Below are 21663 nucleotides of genomic sequence, written 5' to 3'. Positions count from 1 at the left end.
AATTGTGAGTACGTAAAAAACTTGGGGTTACGCAAATATAAAAATAACCGCTAAAGATAAGTTAAGATTTTTTTATTCCAAATAAAGGCTCCATGAAGAGCAAAGTAATTTATTAATGATTTTTTATGATTGTTACAATGATGTTGACATAATTCATAAATATAATATAACTATTTCAATTCTTAGATGTTGAACCACATAAAAAATGCATAACAATATATATCTATTATTAACAGGCAAATATTATCAACGTCTTAAATAAAACAAAATATATACAACATTAGCTAAAGCGAATCAGAAGGTAATATATAAGGAAAATCACTACTTAATTAATTAATGATTCAGATATCACAAAAAAAGCACCCCCCCCCCCTTTTTCTATAATATATAGAAAAAAATGAAAATATTTATCTCAAACCATTGTCCATCCTGAAATCATCGAAAATATAAACTGAATGAGATCGTCTTGATTAGTACTGAACACGCATTGAAATAAGATTTTCATAATTGGATAAAAGGAAGGATGTACCGTTTAGACGATTACTTAGAATTTCATCAGTTTTAAATAATAATTCTAAAAGATCGCCGAACTATATCATTTCTTTAGAAACTATTTATAGAAATGGCGCAAGTGTTTGAGCAAACACGACCACGAAATTTCACTCTCCTCGTTTAAAACCACGGTAAGTTTAAACATCTTTTCAGCAATAATTTCCGTTATATAATCTGAACAATTGCCTCTTTAACCACAAGAAATTAAATCGATAGTTACAATGCAAGTGGATTACTGGAAAAAGAGAGGATGTGGCCTTAAATTTACACGAGGCATTTTTGAAAAAATGGAGTGAAATTAGAAAAATATAATACATTACTTAAAATAAATTCATTAATCTATTTATTTTGCATACAAAATTATAATAACAACAATTAAATTTTCTTTTCGTCAAATCAAGAAAGCATAGGCGGATTCAGGGGGGGGGGGCTGGGGGGCCCGCCCCCCCCTTTTCGTGGGAAAAAATTGGTTGATTATATAGGGAATCACTGAAGCATGACTGGAGCGGCCCCCCTTATGAAAAGTTCTGGATCCGCCATTGGAAAGATACCAAAAATGGGAATGCAGTGAAAATTACGATAATTGCACAGACGCAACGTTAGATATTGCTACCACTGCGAAAAATAGCGTTAAGTAAATATTTGACGGGATTTTTTTTTACAGAAATGCTGAAATAAATATTTCAAATCATACATGAAAATAAAGATTGATTCTTATAAATTTTCACATTATGATAGAAAAAGAATAAAAATATAATATTCATAGGCTTAGGAAGACACAGATTATCCGAAAAAACGTTTACTTAGCGTTGTCCCATGTAACAAACTCGAAACATAAAACTCGAACAATTCGCGAAATGTGCACGCAACTCTTCGAAATGTTGCATGAACATTCTATGACGTGATATATTTCAGTATTGGTTAACATGGCTGTCTCCATTTAAAATTTGCATACATATTTTCAAAAGGATATGATGTACGGAAATGTCCCATCGGAAATCTAATTTGGAAACTTAAAACATTTCAGTTCAAAAATAAAATTTTGACAAGATAATTCATTGAATTGTATGCACGATCGTTTTGTACTAAGTGTTTGCTCCCGAAATTCGAATTGAAAGATAAATTGAGCTACATAATAAATTCAAAACAATAGATTTGCAATGTCTTGCGGAAATGTCCGAGTTCAACTTTCATGCCTTCACAAAACTTTTACGGAAAAAAAACAGGAGATTTGATTTCGTGAAGATTATTTTTCGGCCTTGATAACTATACCAATAAAAAGTACTTTAAAAGTTGAAGTTGGTACACCAAATAACATTAATATTACAGGGTTATCTATATAAAAAACGGATTAATGAAAATGTCTTGCAAGTTTGTCCGTTATCACAATTTGACGTCGCTACAAGCGTAATATGTTAGGGACGGCATGCACTGCGTGTTCCTTCCTCCACAAAATATAAATGTCCTGCTTTCAACACAACGAAATGATGCACACATTACAAAAATACATATCTATAAGGGTGTCAAAAAGTAAGAAAACTTCAGTATCATAAGTATAAGCTATTGTATGTCACTGCTTATAAAATTATACTCGGGTTGAATATATATTACAGCAATATTCCTCCAAAACACATAATTAGTATCAGTAAAATTGAAAATCCTATGTTAATTATAAAATCATATTGAATTGGATTCTCACGGCATTTATACCTGTGTGTTATAATTTGCCTTTACCCAAAAAGGAAAGCAGGAAGAATTAGATAAAGCACGTTTCCAATTTAACGTCATTTTTATGTTACACTAAATGGTAGCAATATCTGACGTTGCGTCACAGAAAGGCAACTGCACATAGGCCCAAGCAAGAAAGATTTAGATTAATAAGATTTCCTCGATCAACAAAAATAAATTCAATAATTTTTTTTTATCCATTAACTTCTTACTTAGAATATCATCAGTTTAAAAATTTAAATAATAATTCTAAAAGATCTCCGAACCATATAATTTTTTTAGAAACTATTTATAGAAATGGCGCAAGTGTTAGAACAAACACACCCACAACATTTCACTCTCCTCGTTTAAAACCACGGTAAGTTTAAACATCTTTTCAGCAGTATTTTCTGTTGTATAGTTTGAACAATTGCCTCCTTAACCACAAGAAATTAATAATAAAGGGGATTGGGACAACACAATTTGTATGAATTGTATTATTGGGAAAGAAAGGATGTGGCCTTAAATTTACACGAGGCATTTTTGAAATGAGTGAAATTAGAAAATTATAATACTTTACATAAAATTAATCCATTAATCTGTTAATTTTGAACACAATATTATTGAAACAACAATTAAATTTTCTTTTCGTCAAATCAAGAAAGAAATTATACCAAAATAGGAATCAGGCAGCAAGGACGGATCCAGCCATTTTGAAAAGGGAGGTTTCCTACCCAGGAGGATCCAACCATATGTCCCCATTCAAATGCATTGATCGGTCAAAAAAAAAAGGAGGGTTCCAACCCCCAGAACCCTGTCCCTGGATCCGCCACTGTGCAGTGAAAATTACGATAATAACACAGAAAGACAACTGCACATAGACCCAAGCAAGCAAGATTTAGATTAATAAGATTTCCTCCAACAACAAAAATTCGATAATTTTTTTTATCCATCAACTTCTACATTTGATTTATTTTTTTTAAATGTTCTCAGAAGAGTACACCTATCCTCTGCTCAAAAGTTAAGGGCGAACATCTCACATCTGTAAGGCTGGTCAAATTTCAAAGTATTTCCAAAGCGAAACATAAAATGGGTCTTTTAAAATAATTACACCCCACTTTTTCCGATAAATTGACAGTTTTTTACTCAATTTGAGAATTACCTCGTGTTGTTATCTGTTACATAATGTTAGGCTTCAATTGACCTTGAAGCATTCTTCTGATGTAATCCCGCCCACTGAAAATGTCTATTTGCTGACTCAAGAACGGAAGAGAGAAACGGTTCTTGATTTTCATTGAAGTGTGGTATAATTTCATTCAAAACAGACAGCGATCGTCTGGAAAAGAACATTCTTAATTTAGGTATGTCGCAAGGTCAAACTAAAGAAAAAAATGGTACCCCATTGCCTCTTTTTAGTAGATTAGCTGAAATAAAGATTAGTTTAGTATTTTTACTAATTCTTATTTTACATCTTATTTAATATAAATCAAATTCAACAAATTTTAATATCAATTATTATTAATATTTCAATTTTAAAATTAATCTTTCAATTATTTTTTTAATTGTTTTTTTTTTATTCCAACTAGAGCACCAACATTATATTTAGAATTATAATAAGAGACCTTTTTTCTTTAAAAAGGAAAACAAGAGTTCATTAATTACACCCTAAAATCCACCCTAACAAAAAGCGCAATGATAAAAGTAGGTATAAACGTACGAGTAAATGATGAAACTATTTTTGAACCAGTGGCGGGTCCAAGAAGCATAGTCACCCTTTGATCTCACCAAAATACAATTTATATCATGCTTTTGAAGTTTTAAAAGATTTTATGGCATATAATCGTCCAATTTTCCCCCATCTCTCCTCATAAGGGGGTCTATAATCTGTGCTATGCAATTATGCCCCCCCTAACCAATAAAAATCTTCGATCCTCTCCTGCGAACTTTACCTGATAACTAAACTCTTTGTATTTCATTGAATATTACTGGCAAACTATGTATCATATGATGTATTACATGCCGTCCATTTTTCTAATCAAGTCGAAACTATTTTTCTGCAATTTTCGAAAAAAAAACGCTTAACATTTGCAAACTTTGAAGTTATATGGATATATATATAAAGTTATTATAAGGATTTCGTTGTACCTCCAAAGGATAAAAACGCTTTCAGAAATACAACGATATACGTTAAAATGATCCTATATTGGGTTGATCAGCGTCCGAATGTGCTAAAGAATTTTTTGTTTCCTCATTTATGTACTTCTATGGAATTTGAAATTTGGTGTAATCTATAAAATATTAATTCAAGATCATTCTTATTCAAGTAGTTACTAGTGCTATTGCATAAATATTAATCTAGCACCAAGAATTAGTATTTTAATTCCATAGTGATTTTCAATAAAATAAATTGCTTTCAATGTCACTTGGCAAAAGGGAATTAACTCAAATAATCTTCGTATATTCAAATCAAGGTTATTTCCCTTATATTAGAAACCAATATTCAACCCATCTAGAACTTAAAATACTAAAATAACATCTTAGACAGGTGAAATAAGTTGTTCCCCTATCTCCTCTGTACCCTGTCCATTATTATCATCATAAGCGGCAATGGGAAATATATGTATTAATCTTTCAGCCATGATGCCGCAGGTTAAAAATACTATGAACCGAACCGATGCGGACTGCATAAAAATTCATTTTAAAAATAAAATAATTATGAATAAAAAAAATATAAAATATTTATTCATTGACAATTTTTATTCAGAAATATGGATACATAAATAATACATAACACATACAACTTAAACTAACATGTAAATAACCATTATCTGTAAAGCTATAAGTTGAAAGTATGGAACAGCTTGTGACAAAATGCAAAAAAAATATGCATGTCTTTGTTCGATTATTTATTACTTCTCATTACACTGCAGCTGTGTTCTCAAATGCACATATGCCACGTGATCGACACAAAGCAAATCAGTCCACCCACTGTCTGCACACAGTACCTTTGACCGTCTTGAGGTTGCAGTGAGATGAGAGTGTTTACTACGTATTGCCACCGTTGGAGATGAAGAACAGCAATAAACTGCTGTTTCTTAATTTTGTTTTTATATTTTTGCATATGGGTGTAGCGGTGTTTTTCTGTCGTAAATTGATACTATGTCCTTTCTTTTCTATTATGCATAATTTAACAACAATCAACTTTTGCCCTATATTTAACACAACAACAAGAATGTGTCCATAGTACACGGATGTCCCACTCGCACTGATTATTTTTTAAGTTTTGTGGAACAGAAAATTTGGATCAAAACTCTAGTTTGGCATTAAGATTAGAATGATCCTATCATACTGAACATGTGTATTAAGTTTAAAGTTGACGACTTCAACTTCATCTTAAATTATCTTGACCAAAAACTTTAAGCTGAAGCGGAACGGATGGACGAAAAACAAACGGACGGACAGACGGACGCACAGAGCAGATAACATAATTCCCCTCTTCTGTCGTATGTGGAGAATAATAAGAAGACGGTGTATGCTTGACAGTGAGACAACCTATCACAACAGAACAAAAAGGACACTCAACTTAGTCGCATGAAAACTTGTTCCTGTATCTTTATATTGGTGATGGTCTGGATGTAATTATATGTGCAGTCTTTAATTTGGAGACCATGCTTTTCTCTATTATCATGTTTCCAAATTTGTTTATTCAAGTTCTCATTTCTGTATTTTTGGGTAGTGGGGTGCATTATTCTTTATTCTTTAGGACTCATGTTAAAGAGGGCGTCCGTTTAGCTTTAAATAGTGGATGCATTAGTACGGGTTTGTCAACTCTAAACAGGCCAGGATATTCTTTTTTTAAATCCTCCTGCCCATCTCCAATCAGAAAATCAAGTGAACGTTTCCTTACGCCAAGAAATATCTGCAATAACTTTTTATACAGCCAGTTCATAGATGGCATATTAAACAATCCACAAAACTTAATTTCATGCGGCAATAAATTACTGCAACTCTTATAGTCCCTATAGATTACTTTGCAGTTTTATTGTTTATTGTTTATTTATTCTCGTACTGAATGATAATTACACTAAATGTCGCGCGTCCGTAGCTCTTTTCTGGATTTACCTTCATTGTCGGAAAATGCATGAAATATTTGCAACTGGACGTACGGAAAGAACAATCAATCAATCATTGTAAAGTTCAATACCATAACTTGGTGTTTTGTGTTTTTTTATTTCTACCATAAATAAATTAGAAATAATATTTTGAATATGATTATTGTTATTATTATCATGGTAATTATCATAAAGGTAATTATTATAACAGCCAGGCCCACCCACATAAAACTAAAAATAACACGTGGAAAACACCTTTTATTTTTAGATCTTGTGCAATAAGTAGAAAAGGATGTTGCAACTAGTCTCGATCATCCAGCCGCTTTATTTTTCAAAGTAGAGCGTCTGGATGACATGTGATATAAAAATGGTAATTTATGACATTCGGAATAGTATCGGATTTTTTAGCTTGTACTTAAAGATAATGTCCAAGACGAATAACCAAGAAGTTGGTTATTGACTTCGGAAGAAATTATATTACGATAATACTATTGAAAAGCCCGAGTGTACCGATTGTTGTTTAAAGCTATTTATATTTTTTTTGTGACGACATACAAGTCGTGGAAAACACCAGACAGCATGGCTTCCATCACCGCGAATGAAAATAACAGCACATCAAACTTTGGTAAAATGATATAACCACACAAACTGTTACATAAATTTTAATACTTGTACAACCTGAAACATCGAGTAGTTATATTCTTTCATGCATGTCCGTGCTACGCAAACAAGTAAATAGTTATATATAATAAATGGCAATTTTTGTATTAACTGGGACCACTCGAACAGTCGTATACGCTATAAATACATTTTGTGGTTGATTAGTAGTATCTTTAACTTTATAAATACTTTATTGAAAAGTGCTATGAAATGTGAACTTCATCTAGGATAAGTTTGTTGTATCTGTCTGCAGTGTATAATGGAGTTCGCATTTTGATATGTGAAAAAAAGGGGGGAGGAAGAATGCGCAATGTTGTACACATTTAAAGGAGAGAACGCAATCCAAAATCATTAGTAGAAGAAAAGCAAACAAAGTATATCTAGGAGATGCCAATTTGAACATACACTAAATGGTCAAAATTATTTACGCTCGGTTTTTTTTATATAACAAATGCATTTAGCTTTGACAAACATATAAGAAGTGGGACACGTTGTTATAAAAAGTAATGTAAATATACTGTTGGTAAACAAAGTCTGGACTGGTCAACTGGACAATACTTTTTTTGCACTTTTAAAAGGCATTTTTTCCACACTTAAAAAAAATCATAAAAGAATACATGGAATGTTGTCGGTGAATATATACCAATTGGCTTTCTTAACCTTGAAATAAAACCATTGCATGAGGAAAACACTGAAAATTCGATTTTATGCAAAACAATAGATCCAGCATCAATGAAAGGAGGTGTCAATGAGGCAACAACCGGTGATCCCAGTGACATACATTACCCAAAGTAGACATCTACATGATTAAGAGGTCATAATGTAGACTAAAACAAAAATTGAGAATAAAAGTACCAAAAGGTCAACATTATACAAATAAGAAGATGTGATATGAATACCAATGAGACAGTTATCCACCCCAAGCTCAAACGAGGTAGATGTGAGCAATTATAGGCAACTGTATGGCCTTCAATAATGATAAAAATTCATGCATGATTTTGATAGAGAATACAAACAGCGAATGTGTCAAAAAGACATCAACCCGACAAAAGAACAGGAAACAACCCAATGCCACCAATGGTTTGTGTCATCAACACAGCGAGATAATCTCGCATGTCGTAGTGGGATTCAGCTTGCACCAAGACATTTTAAAATGTATATTTACATATAATATTTTTTCCAAACATTTTGTTTTCATATATGCTATGCTGGTGATAAAAAATTAATATGATTTTAACATTTACTTTCTTTTGTAGACAAACCAATGAAGATTTCTGGACACAGATATTATATGTAAAATGTGAAAAATTAAAAAAAAATCTATAATGCTTGAATTTTCATTGTATCATAAACAGCTCCAATTTTATAAAAAAAAAAAAGATTAAAATTACTGAAGCTGCCAGCAATCATTATAATCACAGTATATAAACATTTTTCTTGACAGCAACCATAAAGCGAAAAAAGGTACACAGGCATTCACGTTGGCATTGTATCTCATTACATGTCTGACCCTTCTCAGTTATTTATATGGTATGGAGTTTTCTTAATATTGAAGGCCGAGCAGTGATTATATTTGCGAACATCCATGTCATTTGAACTCTGCTAGGTTGTTGCCTCAACTGCAATCATACCAATCTCCTTATTTTATATAAAAGTTCACATGTACAGGAGAATTTTTGTGAAGCTGCCCTTTAATACACGATGGATATTGGAATCGAATTCGTATTACGTGTGAACTCAGCATAATAGTTTGTAGAAGGAGAATACACTTTTCAGGTGGTTTTTTTACAAGTTATCATGCAGTATTTGATAAATCCCATTCCATATTGTCCATGTGATTGATTCAAACATGAATTCAAAGAGTATTAAATTGGGTTTCGTGAATGGCTGGTTAACTTATGTATTTCTTCAAGGACACGGAGACTGGCAAAGTGGTATTGTGTGAATATTAGTCCCAAAATGTTTTTTTTTCCCAAAAGGATTAGGCGATATAGATTATTGTGAAACATTTAGACTATTCTGTTGTTTGCAATTTTAAGATCAGTTAATTTTGTAAATAAAAATTGAGTTGGCTCATTGAATGATCTCACTGATCTGCCAGTACATGTAATAAGTTGTTATGGAGGATTTTCTACATTGAAATCTAAGTATTTGCATGAGTTGTTTTTTCTTTCCATAAACGTAATGTGATGCCGGTGTGCTTTTCGAGTAAGGTAAGTGCGTCAGATATCTGAAAGATTATATAAAAAGGAAAGCATAAATTATAACAAGGATTTACAGAAATAAGAATGACGAGACAAAACTAAGAAAAAAGGGAAAAAATAAAGAATACAGACTAATGTGGGTTCAATATAGATCAACATACCGACTGTTGGTTGCTTAACGTCAAGTGGCAAATATTTCATAGAATAGAGAAAAAATGCTAAAATACAAAAATATAGAAAAATGGCATTTTATAGCATTAAGATAAGAGAATATTAAACGTGGTGTGTTATAATATACAAATAGATTGTATTTGGGTTGCTTGCTTGTGGTAAATAATGGTCATGTTCAGGACGGAAAAACGACAATAAATATAAAGATGAGGTCCTAGATTATATGCCGTTCTGGATACAGTGTTACATGTCGGAGAAACTGTAACTCACCAGAAAATTAGGGTATATTGTATGGCTTTATGTACAACGGTCAACCTGTATGGATCCATGGACTCTCTAAAAAAAATTAGCGCACAGCGGAGCGTGGTATCCCCTACGTACACAAACAGTGGCTGATCCAGACCTTGTTATAAGGAGGGCACTCTACAGTCATGCTACATTGTTTCCCTATATAATCAACCAATTTTTCCCACGAAAAAAATCCTGTCTTAATTCTTAATTTTTTAGTTTACATGTGTCACAAAATTCAGGAAAAAAGACCACCGCTAATTACATTTTTTGTCGTTCTTTTAAAATTGCCCATCTGCAAGTTGGGCAAAATAGGGTCAACTACAAAACGTCAGTTTTAATAATCACATAACTTGTATACATGTAACGTTACACTGTTTACCGTTTGTATTAATTGTTTTTAAATATAATGGGGATAACGGAAGTGCTATTTATAGATATGTTCTATATTTAATTATTTGTTACGCCCCCTATAAATATCTGACCAGTCCGGTTAATCACCCCAGACGCTATATTAGAATATGCGTATGGGTTATCGAGACTATGTTGCAACAAGCTATTTATCTTTAGTGAAACGTTTACCTGCGTTTTACCTGGATAAGAAAAATTTGCAACCCAAACGATTTAAAAATCTCAAAATTTGTAATTTATTTACGCTCGACTGGATATTTTATGAATGGGAAGCACATGGTATTGAAATTTCCCACATTTGATTGGTTTAAAGTTCAAAAGGAGGCGGAGACTTACATTTCTAATTTCGAAGCTGACTCATTCAATTTATCTGAACAGAAAGAATGTTGCTTTAAAGCTGGATTTTATTTCATTGTGGTAAGTCTACATATTTCCCACGGTTAAAATTGTTAGTGTTAGTTTAAGAGTATATTATTTTCTCGAAAGGTAAGCATATCTTGTCAGTTTAGTTAAAATTTGAATCAGTATATTAAAAGTTTGTATCTACGATTTTGAAATGAAGTACAATTTGAAATATTTTAAAGGGCATTTTGAAAGTTTAAATAAGATTATAGGATTAAAGTTCGATAAATAAACATTTTATCAATTTAAGAAATTTAAACGGAGACAATTGTCACTATTTCACATACCAAAGACGCGATCTCGTGGTATTTTCTGTACGATGTAAACTTTGTAAAATAAAATACGGATTCAAAATACCTCGTGTATTTGCTTAGATACAAATAAAAATTATCATTTTTCTTGCTTCCCTCTTTAAGTTTGTTATATTATACCATGTTTTTTATAAAACATTACATAAAATTATTAAAACAAAAACATGCATTCCAATTGTGTTAAATTGCACGCTGTAGTAACACGTTTATGATTTACATTACCACGAAATGCACAAAAAACTCCGGAAATATGCATGCATGCAATGGACATGTAATAAGTTAATAACTTGATTATACTGAAATATGACAATTGGTAAAGTCAAACCATTTATGATGCGTGAAATTAATAAATTAGAAACTTAATTGTCCCGAAGAGTAGTAAATGTCAAATTGAATTACAAATTACATGTTTAAAACATGGCGTTTTAACTTTAAAGAGAATCGGTCTGCAGTTTTTATGACAAAAGTTGAGTCATTTCAATAAAAAGTGAAGTAAAACGTTTCACTTTTCATTATTAAAAATTGCAATTCGATAATTAAATTTATTGGATAGCATAATTAGCTAGCAAATGAGATTAGAATTATATGTAATTTGTGTGGTGTCGAAATATATAAATATATGACAATTTGAATTCATGGATGTTTTCATTACTTTTTTTATTGCCATTCGTACCTTATCAAATCGGGGAAATATAATATAATTTCCGTATAATATTCTGGTGAGTAGTTCCTTCTTGTTGTCTTTATTTGTTTATTATTTCAAAACTTAAAGGAAAGTTTCTAACAAAATAAATGATAGGTTAATTTTGTTTTAAAGGAAAAGCGTTCCGTAATAAATTATAACCGGGGCCAAAATAAATAATAGGTTTGTTTTCCCAAACGCTACCTACCCAGAAAAAAGCTGCCTACTCAAATTCTTTAATTGTCCTGATTTGAAGAAGTGTTTTTTTAATCAAATAGGCATGAAGACTAATAAACATCTGATACTTCAAATTCTTTTTTCGAAAAAAAAAGAAAATGCCTACCTTCCTACCCACCGTCTTAACGGCCTTGGGTAGGGTTTGGGCAAACCAAAATATTTTTAAGTGTGGCCCGGTTCATTTCGTTTTGAAGGAAATCGTTGTAAAAATACTGTTAATTATTTGGTAATTGAATAGAATATTTTTAGTAGATTATTGAAAGTTTCAATTATATTCTCGGATTAGTGTCTATGAGTATATTATTGGAACTATTCATTCATGTAGACTTCAGTTTTAAAAGATGTTCTGGTAATACAGATCATTGTCCTTGTATGGATTACATAATGCATAACACATTTGTCCAACACTTCATATACGTATATTATCCACTCCCACATATATGCACGTGTAATTGTCGAACACGTGGTAAAGATGATATTTTGATTATTTGCAATTATGTGCATTAAATGCATTCTTTTCTGTTATCATCTTTTAGTGTACATGTAGATAAATGTTACACGTGCCTAACAGGTGTTGACCTTAGAAATCACCACAATTAAACTAACTAATGAAACTGACGAGCTTATTTTATCTTTTTCAGAATTAAATATATCAATATGTATTCGACAGTAGTTATATTTGTAAGTTTAAGCAGTTGTTTACTGGCAGAAGATATCCCTTTTTGTGAGGATGGATTTTATTACAACCGAGGCGAAGTCGAGTGTGTTCAATGTTCTGAATGTGAAGGAGCTAATCTTATTATCCGAGCCCCTTGTGGTGGTGACCAGAACACTATCTGTGGACCATTTGTTGAGTTTGACCAATTCCATCAAAGTCCCATTGATAATGTAAAGCCAAACCAGACATATGAATGGTTTGACAAGACAATAGAGGATAATCAGCGTACGAACTTTCCAACAACAGTGGATCAGGATTACAAATGGTACAACCTTGCTATGGCGCTTCTGGGAGTACTGTCATTTATTTCACTTGCTGTTGGGATATACATTATAGCTGTTTGTTTCATTTGCAAGAGGCGAAGGCGAGAGAAGGAAATCATTTGTGACCCAGGTAAGAATTCGTGTGCTCTACACGTATATATACATGTATAACATGTTTAAATATAATTGGATTATATCCCTTATTCAACATGAAGAACAACAATCAAAATTTCTATCTTGTATTTCGTTATGAATGGAATTGAACTTTTGTATCCATTATGTGTCCTTTGATGTTGTATTTACGGTTGTATACCATTGCCCCCAAACTCTTAGCATGCATGATGTATAATAACTATTTCCACTAAAATGTTGATACATGTACATGTGTATTACTAGATAAACACTTATACAAGTACTAAATCAACTTGGCAATCGAAATGAAAAACGAGTAATCAACTTGCCACACAATTCCTCGTTGTGACAATTTGCTGCTGAATAGAATCTTATCTATATATCATAAAATATCTTATTTTAAAACAAATTATGTAAATGACTATGAGAAAACAAATGAAATTTAGAATACGTGGACAAATAGTTTGTAAATTAAGATAGCAGTTTGCTCTTTTAAAATTTAATGTGCGTTTTAAAGGGAGCTGATAATCTCTATTAATATATATATGTCGAGATCCCTAACAAGTCAATTTATTTTAATGTTTTTTAACTTAAAAAAATTATCCGATATAAATTGTTTTCAATTTATTTTAAACTTAGTTATATTAGTTACACGTTCATACATGTGTAAGTTATTCGAGATAAGGTGCAAAATAAATTACTGTATGTTCGTGAGCCAAGTGAATTTCTTCTTGAGAACATCGACCTTTCAGACCTCGGCACATTCCAAATAATTGGTAATTATGATGAACTTCGTTTAATAAAACTTGACCTTGGGTGACCTTGAGTTTTTCGTTTCAATGCTATGGCACAACATTATCAGTTTTGTACACTCGTGGAATGCAATTAATGTAATAATACAGTTATGTAAACGTATTTGGAGCATCTGTTTGAAACTTGTCCAAGTATATAAATTCTTTTGTTTCAGTTAAAAATAGCAGCTTGCTAAGTTTTTTCAAAGCAAAATAATCTATGTCCAATACTTCAAAATATATTCGATATATACTAGTACTACATGTTTTAAAGCACTAGTGGCCAAAGCACACGAGTTTCGGCAAAGAGCAATATGAGTTTACGCTTCATCTGACAGTTCGGCAATAAGTTGCACATTCTTGTTGTATCGGTTTTGCTACCTTTGTACCTATATTGTTCATACCTAAAAATGCAAACATACCATAATTGTTTTTTCACATACGTTTGAAAAATGAAACGTTACAAAACTGAAGATGGCACGGTAGACTCTAAGATAAGTTTGAGAGCATAAACATAGACAACAATGGAGCAAACTCATCTCATTTAGAAGGTAGAGAAAAGGAAATTTTTTAACGAAAAATAAATTAATTCAAAAATTCAAAAATTCAATTCAAAATATTTATTGCCATATAAACTTAAACATTAAGTTTGTGACATATGAAATAATAAACAATATAACTATATTTCACATATATATATACACAATCATCCATTTACAGTAACTATTCCAGTGTCCCCTGTCCTCAGTTCTAATGACCTTTTGATGTAGGACCCCAATTTATTTACTTGTGACTAATGTAACTTGGCAAAAAAAATAGTAGAATGGCAAAAAATATATAAAATAATTGACACAGGGGAAACCCTGGTGACACCCATATACTGAAGGGAAAGAAAGAGCAAAACAACTGCCTTCCTTCACGTTTAACACATATATATATATATCTTGTTTGGCCATTGTACATTGTAATTCAAATTCAAAACTTTATTGTCGTGTAAACAATAATGAGCAAATGAGCAAAACAAAAACAATGCATTAAAATTATAGGACGAAAAGCAACCATGTATAATTAAACCAATTTATAATGTAATAACTTCACTTCCTTGATCTTTGACATATCCTCGAGTTGTTTATAGTTCAAGTAAACGACTGTCTTGGTCATAAAAAGTAAATTTAAGGCCTAATTATTGACACCTATGAATTGTTTTGAAAATGTTTTATAATGTTATGTTGTTTATTGCTATGATTCGTTCATTTGAGAAATAAATTTCCAAAATTTGCATAAAATACATTTCGAAAGTCGTCGTGATTTAGTAGGCTTTCGATCTATTAGAGTATTTATGCATTTGTCTTTTTTCATGTAACTGAATAAATATAAATGTTGAAAAATACGTGCTGGTATTAAAGGAGAAAATTTGACCAACCTATCTTACATAAGTTTCCATTCTATACAGCGTTTAAAAATACCATTTGAATTGTCTGATTACGGAATCAACCTATATGTTTTCATAGGACATGATTCTCTGCTCATATTACAGTATCACTTTTTTATGTAAACCTTAAAATAAAGATCGAAACAAAACTTGAACCTACCTGACAGTTGCTAAAACCAAAATCGTTACCCGATAATTCATCGACGAACGGACACACGGACCGATAGACATGTGATTGTACGAACTTTTCAAAATAGATATTAAACGAGTATCTCATTTGTTGGATCGATTAGGATTGAACACAATTTCGTATCAAACAGTAGAACCCCGTACCCATTGACGAATTTGTTTTGCCTTTTATGAGATACATTTAAAATATCTTTCAATGGTACTTTTATACGCATAGTACAGTGTTGTTTTATTCTCATTTTGAAGGTAAGAATGGATAGAATTATTTTCTGGTTGGTTTTGATTTGGAGTTTTATGGGGTATTGATCCAATTCGTGACTACTATTATTATGTTGTAGTAGTCTCTACCCTATCCACTGTAATTGGATGTGTTTTAAATTTTATACCAAAGAAATATCAATTTATATGAATAATAACTTTTAAAAGTAGTGACACTACATCCTTCTTCTGTATGGTAACTTCATGTTTTCCTGAAGTTTATTCAAAATCATTTTTTGTTTAGAATTCAAATTTGCCCAAATTTGTTCTTCATTTCTTCCCGTTGAATAACCTTCATGTTAAACTCGAGTAAGAGAATATTGTGTTTCAACCAGATGAAAAATTTGATTTATTGCTGTAAATTCATTGAATTTGTCCGCTCCCACACATTTTTGACGAAAAAAAAGAATATATTTTCATTCTTTTAGACACGAACACACCCATTTAGTCTTTACTATTTCTTCTTAATTATCTCATTTTTCTACACGGTTAGATAAATTTTAGCAATTATTGCGGAAATTTCTAACCGGAAGATGGAAACACAAGCCTCGTTTAAAGGTATGGGTTTCGGTCTGTCTGAACTCCCACAAAGAAACCATTCATCAGGTCAAGTAACGGGTCACGACCAACCGAACTGAAAGAATGTTGAAGTATATGAATGGTTCATTCATAAAAAACAGCTGCATGCATTGTCTCGACTTAACTTACAACATGTTGCATTAATTCGTTTCGTCTGATAGGAAATATTATAACTATTGGCACATGTTTCATAATCCATATTTTCACCATCCTTAAAGTAACAATACACGGTCACAGAAGTATTAACTGATATACAACGTATATATCTTTTGATCAGAACGAAATGACATATGCATATCGACTATTGATTAATAGTTTTAAGGTTATTTTAAGCTTGTATGCATATATTTGAGATGACATTTTATGCGTTATTTTTTAGCGTGTATGCATATAATATTTGAGCTGTCAAGAGTTATTGATAAGTCCCACCTTATTTGGTAGGATTGTTTCAATTTAGGTTTTTTTTTCGATTCTTTAAGACGAATGACTTGGGCAAAGCCCTTAAAGAACACCCTCTAGATATACCGGTATATGCTTATCTTCCAGTAGATTAAGCTGATAGCTATCATTGGATATATCTCTTTCAGAAATGTCATTTTCTACGAGGTTGGATGTGCTTCGAATGCATTTTTCATAGGTTTTCCGTTGATGAATTTCAAGCCAAAAATTCAAACGTTGAACTTGGAATAGATGTGCCTTAAACGAAAATTTTACTTTTAAATAAAGAGATATTGAAAACCTTTATTTTGCGAGAGGGGCTTCGATTTCTAGGTCGTCGACTGACTTAATATTGTAAATGTCACCAATGATTCAGAAGACTATAAACTGAATTTGCATACATGATTTACGTTTGATTGACTATGCATTTGTAATTAAATATGAATAATAATTAACACGGTTGTTTACATAATTCAAATGAAACAGTCTTCATAACTGGGGGGTGACGTCTAACTGTCACGGAATAGAAGTTCCTTCATAATATAAGTTCCAAATGGAAAAACTATTCTGGAATATTATTTCCACAGGAATAAATATTACAGTAGATGTTCCTAACGGAATAAATAGTATAGAATATTTGTTCTGACAGGTACAGGTATTATGACATTGTTTATAATAAAGTTTCCACTGGAACTTCTGTTAGGTGGAACAAATATACGTTGACATAACGACCAGCACACTTATATACATAAACTTGCCTGGTATACCAATGTATATGAAATTCTTAGCGTAACTTAAAAATGCAGTTAGAAAAACTTGAGATTGAGTCAACCTTAACTTTGCCGGTACATTTAAAATTTTCGTTTTTTTTCTTTCAGAAATATGCACGTCAACGGGAGCCAACCAAAGATCCAGGCTGGTGCAGTCCTCGACTGTTCCCTCCAGGGACCGTCTCAAGACACATCGGAACACGTACACGCTGGATGAGGACTACGATGCTGATAACAGTAATCAGACAGTTTCATCGACATCATCACATTATGTGTATTTCAAAACAGCTGATCCACCGAATGTTTGAAACATACTTCTCATAAATATGTAACTTGAAGTTTGAATGATATATCTTTCATGCGCGGGTTTTCCTGCCATCATGAAACTAAGCTTGACAATGCTTTGATAAGATAAATCCACACCGAGAATTGACTGTTTTCAACGTAATCAGTATGCTGCTTATAAATTGCATTGCTTGTTATTGATTTGAACAAATAAGTCCTGAAAATTTATTAATGCCAAGTTTTTTTTACATCAGCTGTACTGTTGAAAACATAATTTTTTTGTGCTTTGTATAGAATTCTGTACAAATTTCCAGTCGTTTGTGTAATGGTAAGATCTGATGCGTTTCGATTTAATACCGAGTTTGTACCCCTAGTTACGTTACATTGAAGAAATAAGCCATTATTTTCTGATCGCCATGTGTGGACTTTTTGCAGATAATGGCAAGCATGGCATTAAAATAGATTATAATACAACCACCGGAAGTGAAATGAATAATACAAGAGAGTCATGAACTTTATCCCTTTTAACTCATTTTATCATTGTGAAAGGTGAAAATTTTCTCGATGGGTTTAACTTGTTCATTAAAATGCATTTTCACTTAAGGGGCGGGACGAGAAACGCGTCGGACACCAAAGCGTAACAATGGTTTATTGGAAAATTGACCAGTGTGCCAAAACAACACCGTGACCCGTTTTCCCAGGGTCAGCAATTTATCATAAAAACATATGAAAAGGCTGCTATAGTTTTGTTTTCATTGAACGGATATGGGTCCTTAACACGCACTGTATACATTCAATTCCTGTCCGGAATACATTCATTGTTAGTCCGAAACACAATCTTACAAATCAGATGTGCAGTGAATGGCGGGACTCGAGCAAAAGATTAAATTTAATGATGACCTCAATTGTATATTAGCCCAACAAAAGTTTGACCCTTTTTGTTGAGTTCAGATCATTCAAATCTTTGTTCATTCACAAAATTTAAATCGATTTTATTAGAAAATTTGATGCATCTTTATTTTGCATGTTTTTAGCACATCTCATGTTTTCCCCTATTCAGAGTCTGAACATTTTCACATTAAACTTGCTCGTATGTCAGAAACATTTTACATTAAGCCTTATCGGAAAAATCTTTTCTATTATTTAAGATTGTTCATTTATTTTTATTTTTATTGATGGTAAAATGAACAGGTAGTTCAAATGATCCAAACTAATTTAAAGTTCGTTTTTTAACATTTTAAGTAGTTTTGCAAATATTTGAAAGGTGTGCTATATTTGTTTATTTGTTTTATCTTTTGTTACATAAAATTGAATGTCAAGTTAAATTTTCATTGATGTGAAATGTCATTTGAATGATGTTCTTTGAAGCTGAAAAAATGACATAGAATGAATAATTCCAGATGTTAGTATTTGTTTTAGCCCTGTTAGTGTTCATTTGAAGTCGTAAATTATACGAGTTTAGTCAAATGACATTATGCATCTTCATAAGTTATCCATACTCCCACGTGTGAACATCATATTCACCACATAACTTTAGTTTTTTCTCCCATTAATCAAAGACATTAGACAAAATGTGTTCGTAGTAGTTTAACAGTGTTCTAAATGTAACCACAGAAAGTGTTCTAAAAAAAGTTAGCTACAAGTATTTTATCCGGTTATATATCCCAAAAATTTGTGGTATAAAAAAGATCTAAGAATTGCACGAAAATTTCTTGTCTTCAAAAGCGTTTTAATCACGAAACAATTTTTCCCTGACACATTGTGCATTGTGTGCGACATTTGTAATTAAGTTGTGTTCCGTGTACTACAGAATATACTTATATCTTTCTTTAATTCTTGATTTTTATTTAATTTCTGATAGATTAACGTTAGATTAAATATTTGAAAAAATGTGTAATACTTTCAATTGGCTCTCAACGAGCAGGACTTATTTAAAGCTGATATATTTTTCATACTGTATCTATCAATTCATTTGTCCATAAAAATTGTAAAATGATTTTTTTCGACTTCTAGCTTCATATGTCATGTATGTTCATTTATTTTATGTTTAGTTATTTTATTTACTAGACATGTTGCGAGCCAACATATTACCGAAGTTGTTTTATTTTTACTTTTTCAAAATCTTTTGTCCTATGTGTTCATTGATATTCTGTCTGTCTTTAAAGTGTTCAAGGTGAAAGTCAAACGACCTTGAAAAGGTCACGACCTATTGATTTTTCATTGTTACTTGTTATGATCTGTGATATAAATGTAATATTATGTTCTTGTACATAAACTATCAAATATGTTTTTTTTTATAATTTATTGAAATTAAAATTTGAAAATATTTATAACTGTCATTTTATATTACCGCCTACACCTCGTTTGTTCATACAGGATATTATATAACTTCTTATCTTTGTCATATTTAAAACAAATAGAAAACATTTCAATCAACTTATTTTATTCTAAAAATGGAACCAGGTATAATATTTCTTTTCCGATCATAGTTGTTGAGTCCTTCATAATTCCTTTCGATTTGTTTGATGATTTCCAAATGTTTGATATAGACAAATTTTCCATATCTAACCAGAAGATATTGATTCTAACATGCTAAACTACCAAAGCTAAGATGGTATTTATATTAGTGTAATACACTTTCGCCATATTGGACTTAGTCAAAACATCCCTTTTTGTCGTAATTTTACTTTGATCGAAACCATTAGTAATTCTTGTATAAATCTTCCCCTCAATGCGATAACCCGTATTATCAATATGGTTCCCGTACACTTTTTGGCGGTTCATAGTTATAGCTCTGTCCGTGTATCCGAAACACATGGATTTCAATCGGCAATCCTCGGGTAACTCCGCTTCTCTCCTTCTAATTAGATGATGTACGGAATCGACCGAGTTGTGATGATTGACATGGATTTCCGGTTGGCATCTTGATTATATTGCTGCATGGATTGACAAAACTGTATATACTTATGCAAGTTATAGGGAAGGAGGAAAAGACTCCTGATTGATTTAAGGGTCCAAAGGTCAACGTCACCTCTACTGAAAAACAGGCAAACTAGTGGCCGAATGGTATCTTGAGTTTCTCTTGCTTGATTTGAATACGTATTGAGATGAAAGATATTTATCATAGTTGGGAAGATGAAGACGCCTATTGGTCTATGGGATGACGGTTAGGAAAAAATAGAAAATAGAAAAGAAAAAAATGGTTTCCGGATGATAACTTTACTTGTACAGATGAAAGGTATAGAAAAAGCGAAGAGGCTTGTTGATTTTGGGGTCAATATGTCAAGCTCAATATCTATAATTATAATTGCAAGAATGTTTTCGATGTACTAGTAATAGCTTCTGTATTCCTTGCTTGAAAGGGAAGAATTCAATCCATTCTAGGGTCAACAGTCACTATGACTTAAACAAAAGAATAAATGAAAATCTATAGTAATAAGCATATTTGGTATATTTGCCAATGAGACATCGCTCAACCAGAGACCAAATGACATAGAAGTAAAATGAGTATATGTTACTGTACCAACTAGCAAAACCTGCATGTATACCATCAGCTTTGAAAGACCCCGTAATGTAGAACGTTTATATATACACACGTATACATTATAATATTGAGAATTGAAATGGGGGGAATGTGTGTCAAAGAGAAAAAAAGTGACGGAAACAGCCGAAGGCCGGCAACAGGTCTTCCTCACAGTGAGGAAATCCAGCACCGGAGGCAGGCTTCAGATGGCCCGAAACAATGTATTATACATAGTGGAAAATAAGAAATAATAGTACATATTTATATGTTTTTATCCCTCCAAGTATGCCAAAGTATTTTGAACCTTTGGAATTAAAAGGTTGTATTTCAATAATTTGCAGTTTGAGGACCTTCATGCATGCAGTCAGCTTTTTGCTTCTTCATTTTTACACTGAAATGATAAATCAGTCTTCAGACAATAGAAATGGGTGTTATATTATATATACAAATAAACAAGTAATGAAATAAGAGACCGCGTGCCGAATATTTAACTAGCTTCTCTTATATATACAAGATGACTGTTACAACCCAAGATATTTCGATGATGA

At 31.9% G+C, this 21663-nt stretch overlaps 1 protein-coding gene across 1 annotated transcript; it reads left to right on the top strand.

Moving 5' to 3' along the window:
* Window positions 1-2587: 2587 nt before the first annotated feature.
* Window positions 2588-19918, top strand: LOC134683463 (uncharacterized). Its single transcript, XM_063542781.1, has 3 exons — window positions 2588-2638; window positions 12379-12848; window positions 17416-19918. The coding sequence occupies exons 2-3, from the start codon at window positions 12395-12397 to the stop codon at window positions 17613-17615; spliced, it is 654 nt and encodes a 217-aa protein (XP_063398851.1). The 5' UTR covers window positions 2588-2638; window positions 12379-12394; the 3' UTR covers window positions 17616-19918.
* The last annotated feature ends 1745 nt before the right edge of the window (window positions 19919-21663 follow it).

This window comes from Mytilus trossulus, chromosome 9, assembly GCF_036588685.1.
Source record: "Mytilus trossulus isolate FHL-02 chromosome 9, PNRI_Mtr1.1.1.hap1, whole genome shotgun sequence".
In the NCBI taxonomy this organism is placed as follows: domain Eukaryota; kingdom Metazoa; phylum Mollusca; class Bivalvia; order Mytilida; family Mytilidae; genus Mytilus; species Mytilus trossulus.
The sequence above is the reverse complement of the archived record's forward strand: the minus strand, read 5'-3'. Positions and strand labels throughout refer to the sequence as shown.

Bases quoted from the DNA above. Each gene is read 5' to 3' on its own strand.
- LOC134683463 (XM_063542781.1), top strand. From the start codon at position 12,395: ATGTATTCGACAGTAGTTATATTTGTAAGTTTAAGCAGTTGTTTACTG. The intron at 12,849-17,415 runs GTAAGAATTCGT...TTTTTCTTTCAG, and splicing joins GGAAATCATTTGTGACCCAG to AAATATGCACGTCAACGGGA.